The sequence below is a fragment of the Typopeltis vanoorti genome, chromosome 6 (assembly GCF_054136105.1).
Source record: "Typopeltis vanoorti isolate ZY-2024b chromosome 6, IOZ_Tvanoo_1.0, whole genome shotgun sequence".
NCBI classification, from domain to species: Eukaryota; Metazoa; Arthropoda; class Arachnida; order Uropygi; family Thelyphonidae; genus Typopeltis; species Typopeltis vanoorti.
The window spans coordinates 145,234,110-145,250,533 of NC_143554.1; the positions used below are offsets into that span (position 1 = coordinate 145,234,110).

Genomic DNA, 16,424 nt, shown 5'->3' on the forward strand with positions numbered 1-16,424 from the left:
AATTCCAATGCCAGGGTTCTTCAACACCTGTTCCTGCAGATTTGCGAGGAATTCTGCTGTACGAACGCAACCAGATCGTCTGCTAGGGATCTTTCTTCTTGCTACATCCTCGTAGTCACCATTGCAAGTCTCTAGTTCATGCCTGATTGTTTTTACTGTATTCAGGGAGCATTGGGCAGCAGTCGTAATATCCTTATTTTGATGGCGGGCACGAATCATCATGATACAAGTTATTCTCTTCCATGATTCAGGTGGGTTCCAGCTTTCCATCCTTTCTGACATCTTGTATATGAATGAAGAAGGGTCCAAACTTTTAAATGAAGAGAAGTGTGTGTTAATACATGTAACTTACGGAAAAATATAATTAATTATAAATATGTCAAATTTATCCCGAACACCCTGTATATATATATATATATATATTATTATTTATTATTATTACATATTTTATATGTTATATATCATAATAAAATGAAATTAGACTTAAATGACATTAAAACATGAATTTAGAAGATCAACGTTGTCACAAACGAAAATAACGCTACATAACATTCCAATTAAAGGACTGATTCTTGTTACATTTCCTGTGTGAAGAAGTTAAATTAATACGAAGTAAACATTTGGTAAGTGTATAATTATATTCTGATGTCTAGAGGTAAAGTTTTATATTTTACATTATTAATTAAAAAATAATAGAGAATATTATAGATACATTCCTATTTTATAGCCAAATATTTTATATAATATGTCTGAAGTGGTTCAAACCAAGGCAAATCTATTGCCGCGGGTTATAATTGCATATACTCTCTACTAAATTTCAAAACTTTTTAAAGTTTCTTTTTATATTTCGTTATAAAATATGGATGTATCCATAATATCCTCCATTGCAGCACACTGCTTAAAAAGAAGTTAACACCCTCATGGGCAATGTGCATCGTGCCATGTAACCAGTCACATGTTTGTAGCCGGTAGAAATTGTAGGATATGATGCTTCAAAGTTAGTGCAACTGTATCTGTCTAACTCGTTGGTGTAGGGAACTAACGGAGTTTGAAAGAGGCTTTGTGATAGGACGCTACGTTGCGATTCTATCTGTTCGACAAACTGTTGACAAATTGGGCCATTCCAGGTCGATAATCAGTGACACCATATTGTGATGGAAGCGCAGGGAGTCAACTGCAAGTGATATCTGCAGTGGACGACGCACCACACTCACCGAACGTGACCATAGGGTACTACGAAGGATAATATGTAAAATCCGTTATTCTCTGCTGACACGATGAATGCGGAGTTCCAAGTGAAACACAAATCTACATAAAATTATTCAGAACCGAGGCTCACACCATGGATTTCCATGGTAGAGCCGCAATACTCAACCTCCACATCACCCGAGCCAACATGCAGCGTCGTCTTGAGTGGTGCAAGGAGCGTGTGCAGTGGGACGAGGAAGCTTAGAAACCTGTGTTATGGAGCGACAAATGACGCTACACTCTCCACCGAGAAGATGGAGGGATGTGGGTGTGGCAGATGTCCGGTGAACGCCCCTTAAGGTGAACGATATGGTCCTATGTTTCCTTGGTGCCACGAACATTGAATTCCAAGCGGCATCTGAATATTCTGGACAATGCAATGCTTCGTACTTTATGGCGTTTCTAGGTCTTTGGACATGAACGTCACCACACTTGACTGGCCTCCACTGAGCCCTGATCTCAATCCTATTGAACATCTACGGGATAAATTGGAACGTCGAGTGAAGTCAATGGACGTCGCAGGACAATAGTCCAAGACTTCATTGCATGTGTACAGGAGGAATGGTCCAAAAATCCCATTGATCGCTTTCGTAAGCTTGTGGAAGTATGTACCCCACAGGATTACAGCAGCCAATGCAGCGAAAAGAGGTTCTACATATTATTAAGGCACCATGGTTATTTTGACATCATTCGTTTGACATCATTCGCCATTTAAAATGACAATATTTTAAATGGCGTTATCCAAATACTTTTGTCCGAAGATATCACATTGTTTTAGACGTTTGATTCTGGTCAACTTGTTTTTACTACTGCAATTAACAGAAGTGATCGATGATTTAATATAGGTAGTATCCTTGCTTAGGATATTAGGTATATATATTTTATACACACCTAATTAGGTATGTATATTTTATGACTGTAAATCTGTGTGTATTCACGAGGCTTGTTTGTCTGTTCTGAGGGACGAAAAACCCGAGTTTTCTGGTGAACCCCCCCCCCCCGCCATCTATCCCATATGAGACTGACTAACTCACCTTTAGTCGAAAGGTACCAGATTCACGTCATGATAGAAATCGAACCCGGGTATTTCCGACCAAAAGGCTTAGTCTGTACCAACTGAGCTAACGGAATCTCGGAAGTCATAATAATAGAGAAAGATTGCACATTTTGCCTTTCTAGATTTAATGTGAGCTATCCTATTTTTATATTATCTTGTAGTTAAGGTCATATTTCTTGCAAAAATTAGAGATAAACTAAGCATGAATAAAAAAAAAAAAAAAAACGAAAAATTTGGCCTCCTCATAAATACTTGAACAGTGACCATTTAATTGAGAGAGAAAACAGATAATTTCAATTATCTGTTTTCTGTTCATGTATAATTTTCAAATTACACAAATTTATTATCAAAATAAATATAATTTATTTTGATAATAAATTATCAAAATAAATTATATTGATTTAAAAATTTTTTTGATTTAAAAATTTAATAACTTACTAAGTATTTTTCCTCCAAAAGAGCAACTCTTGTGTTCCCACTCTCAAAGAACTGAAAAAAAAAAAAAAAAAAAAAATTGAAACGCATTTAGTTGGGTTAAAAATACAATGGAATAAGAATGAGAATATAATCACGCAATCTCAGTTTATTTTTTTAATTGCCATCCTCAGTTGAGTCAAAACGTTAATACATGAATGTAGCTGGACACACACACACACACACACACACATAGATACGCCAATTATTCACATACATTTGCAAATGGTTAAAAAAAAGTGCATATCTTACCTCATTCAGTTTGTTTTTAAGAGATTCACATTCTGCGGTTACGATCTGCAAGATTAAGTTATATTCTAAAATCCTAATTATTGTTATAATATCATATTAGTTTTAACAATATATATGAATTTATAATTAGCAGAATAATGAGTTTACAATAATAATTTCTGGCATTTTTACATTTTTTGAGAATGCTGGGTGTGAATCAGAGAAACAGAAAATTACTAAAATTGTTTTTAGGACTAATAAAAGACCCAAAATAACAAAGCTGTTCCAGGTGCCTAAGTAATGTTTTCAGTATCTGACTGGCCATTGATCTTTAAAAAAAGTTAGGGCTAAACTTGGTAAACAAAAGCCGTAAAAGTTGGTGCTTTTATTTACCAGATTTGCTTGCTCGCTTGGTAAATAAAAGGCGTTTTTTATTTTATTTTATTTTTTTTTTATTTTGTGTAGGTTTTTCTGTTCTATTCTTCAGTCTGCCGTCTACTAACAGGATTTTCTTGCTTTCGTTGCTTTCATTCTAATTTTAAAATATTCATTTCTGTACGATACTTTCGCACTTTTTTTCTTTTTTACAATTTTGACTTGGGTAGTTAAATTATTACAATTACTCTTGATGTTCCCAACAATCTCAGTTAATTAACAAAAATTGAATAAATTATCATTAACTAATTAATAATTTTAAAGTAATAATGATAATAATTTCAAATCGTTTTGATAATAAAAACATAATTATAATGGGAAAAATTCTTTCATCAGCCAAACTTGAAGCTGAGAGTAAATCAAAAAAAGAAATGTACTGTGTTGTACAGTAATCACGTGATGCTTTCTTTCCCTGAAACTAAAATTTGACATGGGATCTACATCGTATCAATTTTTACTTAGTAGTTACTATGCTTTTCTGGGTCTAAAGCAAGAAAAGTGCTGCTGCGTGTTTTTGGAGTAAGTTAAATTCAAATTCAGAGCATTCGTTGAAGAACATTTAGAACATTCGATATCTTCTTTTCTGTGCAACAGCGCATACTCACTTATCCAGATAAAATATCATACTAGCAAACTCTTTAAAGTGTTTATAGAACAATATGATACTGTTCAAAACTGAATAATTTATTGTTAATATTTTAGTTGTTGAGGGCTTTAACGATGTGTGTGGATGTAACAAGAACTCAATTCACTTTATATGCTAAAAAGTGGCTTACTACTACAAATATTCGAAGCTAAAATCGAGACAATTAAATAAACTATAACAGAAATTCTATATCTATCCATTTCGAAAATTCTATTATCAGATTTCAACCCAATTAGGGTAATGATCCATGGAAAGTTGAAAAATGTTACCAAGAAAAATTTGGTGATGCAAATACAAAATTCAACTATGAATGCCTTCAAGGGTCTTTATAAATCACATTTTTATACTAAATCATATCCAACAAAAGGAGAGTTATTGTAATAATATATAATTTTGACAAGTTTTCCCTTTCTGCTATTGCAATGGTTTGATGGAAACAAAAATAGGAATTGCGATACAAATTATTTTACGAATTCCACTTCAGAATTTCAATAAAGTTTATCAGACCGAATTATGGTATAACCTGTTACCTATGTACTTATGCAAAGACACAGAAACAAACCAAACCAAATAACTGCTCATGTTGCAAAACACAATTAAAAAGAAGTATGTAGATCCTTGATTTACGATGGTTTGATGTTTGAATCACTAGTTTGGAAATTTTCTAATAATTTTCTTAGTTACCATAAAACTCTGGAAAATTCTATTTCGAGTTGCCATCACCAAAAAGTGTAATTAAATCCACTTCATTTGATATAAAGAACTTGCAAGATGTTTGACTCTCCAAACCTTTCTAAAATGATTAATGCTATTTTCGTTGTCTTCATTTTCCTCTTCCCCGAGTTCCTCCTGGATTTCGATTAAAGCATTTGCCAGCTCAGCTTTATTAGAATCAGTTAACTCTTCTACATTGAAGCATCGAATTCTAAGGCCTATCCAAATACCATTTTTACCACTTTGGGCGATTTTATCTTTATTTTCTTTAGAATATTTTGAATCAGACAAACTATGGGCAGTAGTTCACTGTTGTTGATTTTATTTATTTCGAGCTAGTGAATGTTTTTGACTGCTTCTAAAAAGACATGCTCTTTCCTAATTTTCAGAATGACAGTTTCATGTGCACTGGCATTTGTTAGAGCTTGGTTAATTATACAATATAAATAGGATCGCTTGAAGGGTGCAGTTATCGTTTAGCCCATACGCTGCAGTTAGTTAGCATATGATGAGAATGATACGTAGGCAGTGAAGCCACATGGAAAATACATCACCATCGGATGAAACAGTATGAGACAATTGGTTTTAATGTATTTTTTGTTTGTCAATGTGTGTTTTCGTGGTTCGTTTTGAGGAACGAACAACCCGAATTTCTGGAAGGAAATTCCTACCACTTCCATATGAGATTGTCTAACTCACCATCAACTTAAAAGCCTGATAAAGATCCTTAGCAAAAGTAGACTGAAGTCCAATCCAAGTCTTTCTAACCAAAGAGCTTTTACTCCTTAATGCCACCAGTAAGCTGGTATTAGGAGAAAAATATGCCACTTTTACATTTGGCTTTAAGTTGGTTAATGTTGAAGGATGATGTGGTGCATCGCCGAAGAACAATAAAACTTTAAATGCAGAATTATTCTTCCTAAAATATGTTTGCTGCCCTAAACAAAGTGATTTACAAACTATTCATGGAACAGTACAGATGATACCCATCAATTTTTATTAGAACTCCAAATAATCGACAATGTCGCCTGGTCAACAATCCTGAAGTCAGTTTTGAATAGTGATAAACTACAAAGCTTTAGTTTAGTCTCCTGAAGTATTCCCATCAAAAAGCAGGTAAGATGATCCTTTGAATCCAGACCTTTACTTTCCTGAGATGCAATAAAAGTCCGTGGTGACATCTTTTTTTTTTTTTTTCAGAAAAGACTAATCTCATCTAACAATTAACATTTGATTAAACACTGGCCTTACTCTTCAATAATTTTTGAGAATGTTTAAGGGGAACAAATTCCATGTTGCATGCATTCGAAGAATGAGAATCGCTATGCTTACACTTCTATTTTATTTCCCACCCCGTTAACTCCTGAATTATTTGAAGAATTTTCGGGCAAAGCTACAGGGAATCAAGAATATTTTCTTAAATAAAACATATTTTCTTTAATAACTGAACTTTTATAATCGTACATTTTTTGAAGCGTCCTGTATTTTATTTCTAATTCAATGTACAGTATATAAAGCAATTTCGCATTTGTCAAATGTTGCCATAGTGAGAGGGCGTTCGACTCTATGCAGCCTACTCTTCTTAGAACCACCATTTACAGAAGCACCATAATTCATGAATTACACGCAGCGCCATCTACCGCAACTCTTTAATAAATATTAAATTATATTATTCTAAATAAGTAAATTATCCCACTATTATTATTATTATTATTATTACGGACAACTCGAAGGACTTCTTAGACTCATCAAGGAAATTAAATATTTAAAATAATATTCAATTTATTAAATAGAGTTTAATGCACCTTGAAGTTTATTAATATTATTGCACTTGACGACGTACCATTCGCAGTTTTACTGTTTAATTCTTCACTTATATAGTAGTGAACAGAAGATGCGACTGGGATTTTCTTTAACTCCCCCACAAACATATATTTTTATATATTTATTCCTTAATCCTTACCTCCAGGGTCTGTTTCTGTTTTATTACATTTGATACAAAGATGTCTACATGATCCTCTATAGACAATTCGTGCCTTTGGACTTCATCCTGATTACCCTGTAGTCATTTAAAATAAAAAGATATCCAAAAATTATTTACTGCATTTTATGATGATTATTGAATTCATTTTCATTTATTATAAATCATATAATCAAAGTACGAGACAACTTATTGGTTCATGGATTCGAAATATTAACTATGGGTGCCTGTGCCAAAAGACGATCATAAAATTTACCGTATTCCACACATTACACATATTTGTTAGGATTTAAAGCCACAAGATGACAGCACTTTCTGCTCATTCTGGCTCTCTCCTTCCTGAAACCAGCTGACTGCGATATTGGAAAAAAAAAGTTCTTTAGGACTGAAGGACCTCCGCCTACTGTCTATGGGAATAAAAGGCGTTATAAAATTTATTTATTAGATAACTTGTTTTATTTTAAACTTCACCTAACAAAAGTTAGGAGAATGCCGATATTCTTCGCATCAAGATGTGGGGAATGGGGCTGTCTAAACGTACTGTTTGTGAAAGACGATATTTTTAGGAACGTCCGCATTATAAAATTTTATTTAAATAAATAGTAAGTTACTTTTTAATCATAATTCTCTCTATTTTGGTGCATAATGTTATTAATTATCATTTTATACTTACCTCAAATTCACAACCCAGCTCCTTAAATTTGCAAGCGTATATGTTATGGGTATCCATCTAGAAATATAGAGAAACAAGTTTAAACATAGGTTGTGACACACACACACACACACACACACACACACACACACACACACACACACACACACACACACACACACACACACACACACACACACACACACACACACACAGAGCGAGAGAGAGAAAGAGAGGAGTCTAGTAACCAAACACCTGTCTTTACGATGCTCCGTGGTAGATTGAGGAGGGCGACCTCTTAGCAAACGTCTGGAACACATAACACATTCCATTGGTTTGCAACGCATCCCAGAGTGGATACAACGCTATGTGAAATTACAAACTATAGCAAAATCAAGCCTTCTTCAAGATTTCCAATAATTCTTGCCGGCGTGAAATTATCTGGATGATATCTTTGAGACGTTACAAGACATCCAAGTTTGCAACTTTATTCCTTCACGAAAAGCTCTTCCTTCGAACACAATTTGCTTAGCGCAGCCTTTTGCCTTTTATCCTCTTGAGTGACCCCTTTTCGCGGTTCGGAAATTTCAATGTGTATCCGCTTTCTACTTGAAATCGTCACTTATACAAATTGCCAGCAGCGTATTCGTCTGAATTTGCGGTTGTAATCTTGAGAAATAGTGTTCGTCAGGTTTTGGACACCAGCAGTGCATGCGGAATTAGAAGGTAGATGATTATCACTGCCATGCATGTAAGAACTCGAATAGAAGTTATCGGAAATGCATGTTAAAAAGATATTTATACCTGCAGTGGCAAATTGAAAGCCTATTGTGAGGGATAAATGCATGTGGATGAATGAAGAAATGAAATTTTGGTTACAAAGGAAAAAAGAACAAAAAGTTATGGGAAAAGCTATGAAAGTATGATGGTTACATGAACGCTTAATCCTTGAAAGTGATCACTATAGTAAGGAAGAGTAATTTAGGAAAAGGTATTACGTTATGTGGCTAGTAGGAGAGAAATATTTGCTGAAGAATGCATTGTTGGATGGAGAACATGGTCAGTTGACTAAATGTATATGATATTAAGGAGGTGTTTAATGGTTATGTTATTATTATTACTATATATCGTTCTCTAGACACAAGTTTAATTCCTAGAGGAAGCCAATAATTTGACAAGTTGCGAAAGCACAATTTGTTATATAAGCTGCAACAAGTAGTGTAGATATGATTTAATTACAATTTGCCTTTAATGGCGCTATCAAATTGTTGTCTCATATCCCACTGACATTCTACTAGCTCAGTATTGGGACTACTACTATGCAGAGTCAAAAAGAAGTGATTGATTCCTTCTTTCTTTTCCCTTTTTATTCATACTCAAACATCCCCCATCCCATGAAGACACTAATTTTTATAGGTTCCGAAAAAACCCACCATTATGTTAATAGTATTACAAACGATTGCAGGTTGTTGTTTGATGACTGGAAGCTTTTCAGGGGAACTTTTTTCTGCTGGGAAAAAAAGGGCGAAGTAGATTTACGTTATCCTACACAACTAGTGTTATCTTGAATATCTGCAGTTGTGAGAACGACGTTGAGAAGTAAATAGGGATCTCTATGTGGTTTTACTATACAATGAGCTGATCTAGTTTGCAGAATCAGATAGTCTGTACTTAAATTGAATAAAGAGGCAGCTGTCAATGATGATATGACTGTGGATTGAAAGCGTGTATCATTTGGAGTTTGATTGATAAACGAAAGAGGGCGATATGATTGAAACATAAGCTGTTGAAAGGTAGCCTTCGAAAGAGACTGGTGAGATTTTTGAAAGGAGATGTAACAAAATTAAGAGCCCTTCATAGGAAAGTGCACATGAGCTTGGTGAGTAATGATTACTCAGTGAAAAGTAAGACATTGCATGGAGAGTGGTTGGTTTGGAAAGAAGCATCTAAGAAGGTAGCCAGAATGCAGCTATTGGATACGTTTCAGGAATTGATTGACTTTGTTCCGCCTGGTGATGACATCCCTCGATGAGTGTCTTAATGCCATAGAGGCTAATAAACAATAGTTTTGAATAATTTACCATACTGTTGTCAAGGTAGCAGTTAACAATGTCCATATAGAAGGGCCTATTTTAAAGAAATGTCAAAGTATACACATTTAAGAACTACATTTTTTTATTATTATTACGGGACTCCGTATAGTAGGACCGATCGTGGAGATGTCACGATCGGTGCTCATCGAGGGAAGGCTCATCTACAGATTTTACTATTTCTGAAGATTTAATGTATTTAACAAAATAAGATAGTAACATCGTAAAATGTCCTAAATAGAGTGAAACGAAAACAAATAAAAATTTCGTACTTTTTTTTTTTTTTCAGATTTAGTACCTTTATTCTGCATAAGTTAGTACTAAATATTTTTGCTGGGTGGTCACCCTGATTCTAAGTCATTGAACAGCGAATAGCATCAGTATAAGTGATAATTTATATCTTATCTTCTATGGAATGCAACACACATTAAAATAATAGAAAATTTCAAAGCATGGTAGAAACATCAAACTTGATATGAGGTCTAGGAAGTAAAGTAGTCACAAATTCTCGGTAAAAGATTGTATCATCAAGATTGTATCACTGTAGTTATAAACAAATGAATACAATAAATAAATCAACTCCTCCCTTTATTTTTCATCCTTAGTCCTAATTTTCTGGAAATCGGTTTAGTTTAAGGAAGTTCATATTTCTTCGTATTTCGCTGTATGCATCTATTCACTAAAACACAATGTCATCGTTTTAATTAATCTTAAATTTATTAAACACATAAAGTAATTTGAATATTATAGGGTTGCACTTACGATGTCCAACTGATTGCTAGACTCCGCCATCGAATTGGTTGGCTGATTGTTCGTTGATAGCTTGGTGTTTAGAAGCTCATCATTATATGTCATTGAATATGCCATGATAAAATACTGGAAAGCTTACAAATACTCGTGAAAATCTGGAAACAAAATATTTACATTCCAGCTTAGTTACACACATCGTCACCTTTCACAAAATAATAATAAAAATAATTATTAATAATAATAATAATAATAATAATAATAATAATAATAATAATAATAATAAATATAATGATATTAAGATTTGAAACAAATTCCTGTCTGTTGAAGAAATTAGACTATTGTATTTCGTTACGGACTCAACGAGAGTGAGTTCTGTGACACATGTCATACTACGACCACTTTTTATACTTGGGCGTTTTGAGTAATAAAATATATAAAGTAAAAAATCCTCTATTGCCATTTGGTTTCCTTTTCATTTCCATTATGAGTGAGAGTACGAAATACAACTCTTACCGTCTTTTGTTCCTAACTCTAAGTTGCATAATTATTGCCTTATATGGTATTATTTTTGTTGTTAGTTTTTATGAGCTGTGAAGTTAAAATCCTGAGTTTTTGGGTGTGAAAATATCATGTTCAGTTTCTTTTGTGAATTCATCGGGTGAAAACCAAAAATCTTGTTGGCAAAACTACATATTTACTGCTATCTTGACTTCTATCGTCTTACGCAAGCTCAGGTTCTTTAAGATGTTGATTTCGTTTTTTTTTTAATAAAGATATGATAATAATCCACATGCTGACAATTTAATAGAAAAAGAACACAGTACCCAAGAACGAAATTAAATGACGTTTTAATTAAAATGAGGTAGCTCAAGACAGGTGGCTAATCTTTGCAACCATTTCGCTCCTGCTTCATCAATGTGCTGGAAAAAGAATAATAAAGACTAACATTTTGTTCAAGCCGCTCCTTTTATTTGATTGTTTTAAAAAATAGTTTTATGCTTTCCATTATGTGTTGTGATTATCTTAGTATATAAAAACTATTGCACGACTACTGCGCAATACTTACAGAGATAATTTTCAAATAAATAATGTGTAACAACCACAATTCAGTTGATTTTGTTCATGGATTGTTGATGTTGTTAGATGTTTTAATCAACATCTAATCTATGGTGATTAAAAGAACATAGATTAGAGCAGAACACAGCCTTTGTTGGCTTGTCTCCAACACGTTGTCAAGGATTTATCTAGACTGGTTCACGAGCAAGGAAAGAAGTCGAGACCAAAGAAGACTAAAGAAAACTGCTCCATAAGCAAAATTTTAGATTCTCAAATTCACAGACGAAATTCACATTTCCTTTGAGCTATAACAACAGATGTTATAGCTCAAAGTTATTACACTTTTTTATAACTCACTAGTTATTACATTTCTCTCATTTGTACTAGAAGAGGGATACTAGTTAGCTCCGTAAAAGTGACCATTCATATATCTAGAAAGGCATAAGATAGAAACAAAATATCAGTGATTCAAACCTGGTCAGTGAATACAGCTTCCATTTGTAAAGTGCGAAGGACTAGGAGACACGAAGAAAGCAACAGTAGTGTCAGACCAATCGGATGTTGTGAGAGTAGTTTAGATTGGGGCAGTTAGTATATAGCACACACACACACACATGGTTTGTAATATCCGTTTGAATAGTATCATCATTTTGTTGAATCAGTTGCTGAACCCATCGACTTTGAGAGGCTGAAAGAAATTGCTGTGTGATAGTGACTAGATTTCTAATTATGTAGATACTGAGTTTATACACCATCGGTTCCCAACCGGTGGTTACGTGTGCCCCCCTCCCGGGAGTACGCGCTGGACCGTTCAGGAGTACACGAAAAATAAACAGTAATGGCGGAAAAAACAAGTCAAGTAAACAAAATGCAAAGTGTTAGTTATGGAACAATAAATGTCAGTATTTAAAAACGGCCATTTTAAAAACAAGGGATGCAATTTATAGAAATGGGTTTAAAAGGGGTACACAAGTGGGAAAAGATTGGAAACCACTATCGTACACAATAAAGTTCACCAACTTTCAAAGCTATAACTGAGGGATTGTAAATGTTATAGGGGTATTCTGAAACAGTTTTTTTATTTACTAAGAAACACTATCTGTTCTTTGAGAGAGCAAGAATGAAATATGAAGATACGAAGAAATATTTTTATCACATTTTTTATTTCTTTGATTCTTTAAGTTAACTCGCTGTTGTTTTTAACGATTTTATATTTTAATTTATTTATGATTTTACTGCAATAGTGCTAGACTGGAAAAAGTCTGAGTCTTTAATGGTTAGAAGAACTTATTCTATGCTTTACTTCGGTATGTTCTCCAGTCAGGAGCTCAATGGTGCAGTCAAGTAGGATTTTTTTTTTTTTTTTCCCCAAACTATGATTTTAGTCGCCCAAATCCTCAGAAAAATGGACATCAGAACTGAACTTTATTCAGAACAATAATACCATTTAGGGTTTAAGAACACGAAACAGTAATAGTTGTCTCCTATACCTTCATCGTGGAGGTTTCTAAATTGTCGGTAGCCGCGGATTCCACTAAAGGTAACGATTACAGGCGAAACTGGTTGGTTGTCAATTTCAAAATGTACGAGTAAAGAAATTCTCTCCACTCCCTTTGGTTAGCGATAGGGGTGTGTGTGTGTGTGTGTGTGTGTGTGTGTGTGTGTGTGTGTGTGTGTGTGTGTGTGTGTGTGTGTGTGTGTGTGTGTGTGTGTGTGTGTACTGATTTCCACTATTAACATGCAGTACTAGTTTTGTAATTAGAGGTTGAGAGTCGTTTGATTATGCGTCTATTCTATATTTTAAAAAGCAGAATGTTTTATATTCTAAAAAAAAGGGCAAAAAGAGTAGAAGATGGAAGATATTTTTGGGTTTCAGGTAGAAAACTTGTTCAAATATTTACAATTTTTTTCTCAGCGGAACTTGGATATCATATCATAATACAATACTTTTCTTTCAGAAGTACTCTTGCGGGATCATTTGATCTTCTTTCCTAGCTAAGCTGAGAAGCAATGGAATATTATAAAGCAAATAGGTTCAATAGAGGCTTGTCACATAAATAGTTGATTAGTTATTCCATTTAGAACTAATTAAAGTGATACTTACCATTCAGAAGTAATCCAAAGCAAAAATTCTAATAATTTACAAGGATATGAAGGGTATAAAATGAATAACTTTTGCTTTCCAAGCTCACATAAAAATAATGACAGGAATGACACAGAACTGAAAATGTTTTTACGTCTGTGTGATAATTTCTTATCAATCAGATATCGTTTCACCCTCGGACTGTGTACGGAGAATGATACAGCGAAAATGCTGCGATTTTTTCGACAGTGTTGTTTTTGTGTGTTTATTTCCTATTATTTTTTTAAACACACACACACACATAAAATTTAAACAGTCTCATACAGAGTCCTCAGATCTACAATACAGCTAAATAATTCTTCTGCAGGTGTGAATTAAAATCATGTTTTGACGTAGCATTCTTGATAAATTCTGTCCGGATTTAGTTATCTCTGTCCAGTTACTTAAGGTTTTCATATTTCATCATTAGATTCTCCGCCTGCTTGTTCAGGATCAGGAAACTGATTGCTGTCTTGCTCCAACTCTTGTAGCTGAGGAGAGGGACACTTGATTTAGAAACTCCTGCCATCTCATACTTTTTTGTGAATAGATATTCTATTTAATGCGATTATTATAACCTGACCATTTATGACAGTTGGGGTCACAGTGCTCCTGTCTGTTTTCTTTAGAGACATACCTTTAAGAAAATCAACAACCCATCGACTGAAATCAATACTATGAATTTTTGTCCCCTTATATCTTTCGTTTAGAACCCCCCCCAAAAAAGAAAACATTGGCAGCTGTTTGAGAGGTTTTCATGTACGTGAGGTGATTTTAATTTTTTTTTTTTTTTGGCAGAGTTTCTAACCCATAGTTCATCCACGTTTCTAGTTTATTACATGTTACGACCTTTGGCAAATGATATTCACATTCAAAAGTTATAAGAAGGCTGCTGGAAAGTTGTACTAACACTCAGAGATCACTAAACATTCATATGCTTCTTTTGTTGTTTTTCGAAATTCTGTAATATAATTCTTTCCTACATAGTGACTTAGAGCCTTATGTCTCGTCTCCCCCGCTGGGAATGATGACATCACTAGAGGAGAAGGCTTCGGTTTGGATCTACTCGAGGACATCAAGAACCATTATAAAAGCTTATCCGCTGAAAGCGAGTTATCCAGTCTAATACTCAAACGGAAGGCTTCCTTCTCCCTGAAAGGAGAGTTTTAATTTTATAAATTTTAAAAATTAAGATGCATCCTTAAATTTACAAAGATAGCAATTTTAGAAACTAAAATATTTGGATTTTTCGGTAATATAATGTCGTTTTGTAAATACACCATTTTCTGTAAAGAAAGTGAAGCACTAATTATAAACGATCGCTTACCGAAAATGATGGCGAAAAGAATCAATCGACCGTGAGATGCGGTGATTGATTCATTCAATCTAATATCCTTGGAGGGTAATGGATGACAATGCTGTAGCCAATGAAGTTCTAACTGAGGCTCGGCTATTGCTGTTACCCTCCTGCCATGATCAGAGCTTTAATTGCTCAATAACACCTTATTCCTACACTGTCCTCTACAGATAACGGGGAAGATGAAAAGCATTCTTGCTTCGCCCCTTTAAGCCAGTCCTTATAAGGATAAGGAAGAGCTGAATAATTAGAATTATTCAATATTCGATAAGTCGTATAAGTTTTTTCTTCCAATGTTAATAAATGCAATGAATCTTTCACTGCTAATAAATGCTAATTAGTAAGAAGCAATAAATATATAAATGTATTAACGACAGTTGCTAAAGAAATATAAAATTATTCAGTACAGTTGCTACACGAAAAATGAAAAATTCCTTGCACACAATACATCGACCGATAACGTTTATGTCGGGTAATTATTATATTATCGTGTTGTCCTTCGACTGTTATCAGCTTTGAGTAGTTGCTAGATCATCGCAAAATAAATACACAGAACAGTGACGTCATTTAAAAATGATTTGAAATGTATTGCAGAGTTTGCAGCATTTAATGTTTGAAGAGTTCAGTTCATGAAATAATTTTAGCCGGGTTTTGCAAGTAATGGATTAATTGATTTGTGAAATTTTAATACATTTGGTAAGCAAATATCTTTCTATTTATCTTATGAAATTATAGTCGATTTTGATTTTAGTACACAACGGGTATTTAGTACATAAATTGATATTTAATGCACAAAATTTACAAATGATTGACAAATTACTGATTTACAATTGAGAAATATGATTTAGCTTTTCTGTTACAATAAATTGACTGAAAATAAGCAAAATCATTTGAAGTCACCTAAAACTGAAGTAATAATTTTACTTTCTTTTTATCAAATGATATCAACAATTAATTACAGCGTTTTAATTTGGTATTAATCGCTAAACATTGTGAAGCTAGTATCGTGTGGAAATATGTATATTTTTTAAAATAAATATACAATTTATTACAATGTTTTTCGCATTAGCTGTTTGGTTTGTAAAAGGCGCATGGGACTGATAAAAGAACAGAATTTCAAACATAAATAACTTAACAATTCGATGCACCGTCAATAATAAAACTATTTCTTACCTCAATAGGCTAATAAATGACAACCATTTTATTCTGAAATAAAAAGCGCCATTCGTGTACTTCTGTATGCGCAGTCTTTGGCAGGGAGATAGCATTCAGCACTACAGATAAAAGTGAAGAGCGGTAAGTTTGTTGACGTGAACTTTATTCGGGAGCGGGTGCTTTTCAGCAAAATTACTTTATGAGTAGTATTTGAAACTACCGAGCGTTAGAATATAAATTAATATTCTAATTAAATGGAATTTCATGTGTTACAGGCTGTAATGATATTTAATGTCCCAAGTTGCTTGAAGTTTGAAAAATGTATATGAATACTTTGTAGAAAGATTAAATAAAAAATCTGCTTAGGAAATTATTATTTTTTGATTGTAAAAGGATTTTTCCTTCCGTTTTTTTTCTTCTTTTTCATCGGGCATGATATTCAATAGCCTTCTGCCT

The 16,424-nt window shown here is 33.7% G+C and overlaps 1 protein-coding gene across 3 annotated transcripts in view; it reads right to left on the minus strand.

Annotated features, from left to right (window-relative positions):
* LOC150106021 (TNF receptor-associated factor 1-like) overlaps window positions 1-16,068 on the minus strand; it is a 34,945-nt gene extending 18,877 nt beyond the window's left edge. Inside the window, exons 1-7 of one of the 3 annotated variants that reach the window (XM_090393750.1) lie at window positions 15,987-16,051; window positions 14,367-14,608; window positions 10,291-10,433; window positions 7,460-7,516; window positions 6,769-6,864; window positions 3,032-3,076; window positions 2,744-2,794 (exon numbers count right to left, since the gene is read on the minus strand). In XM_090393750.1, the coding sequence (XP_090249876.1) occupies window positions 2,744-2,794; window positions 3,032-3,076; window positions 6,769-6,864; window positions 7,460-7,516; window positions 10,291-10,395 (354 nt within the window). In that variant the 5' untranslated portion in view covers window positions 10,396-10,433; window positions 14,367-14,608; window positions 15,987-16,051. Of the gene's footprint in view, window positions 1-2,743; window positions 2,795-3,031; window positions 3,077-6,768; window positions 6,865-7,459; window positions 7,517-10,290; window positions 10,434-13,438; window positions 13,581-14,366; window positions 14,609-15,986 lie in introns of those variants that run through there. The other 2 variants (XM_090393749.1, XM_090393748.1) reach the window with 2 other exon arrangements.
* Window positions 16,069-16,424: the final 356 nt, after the last annotated feature.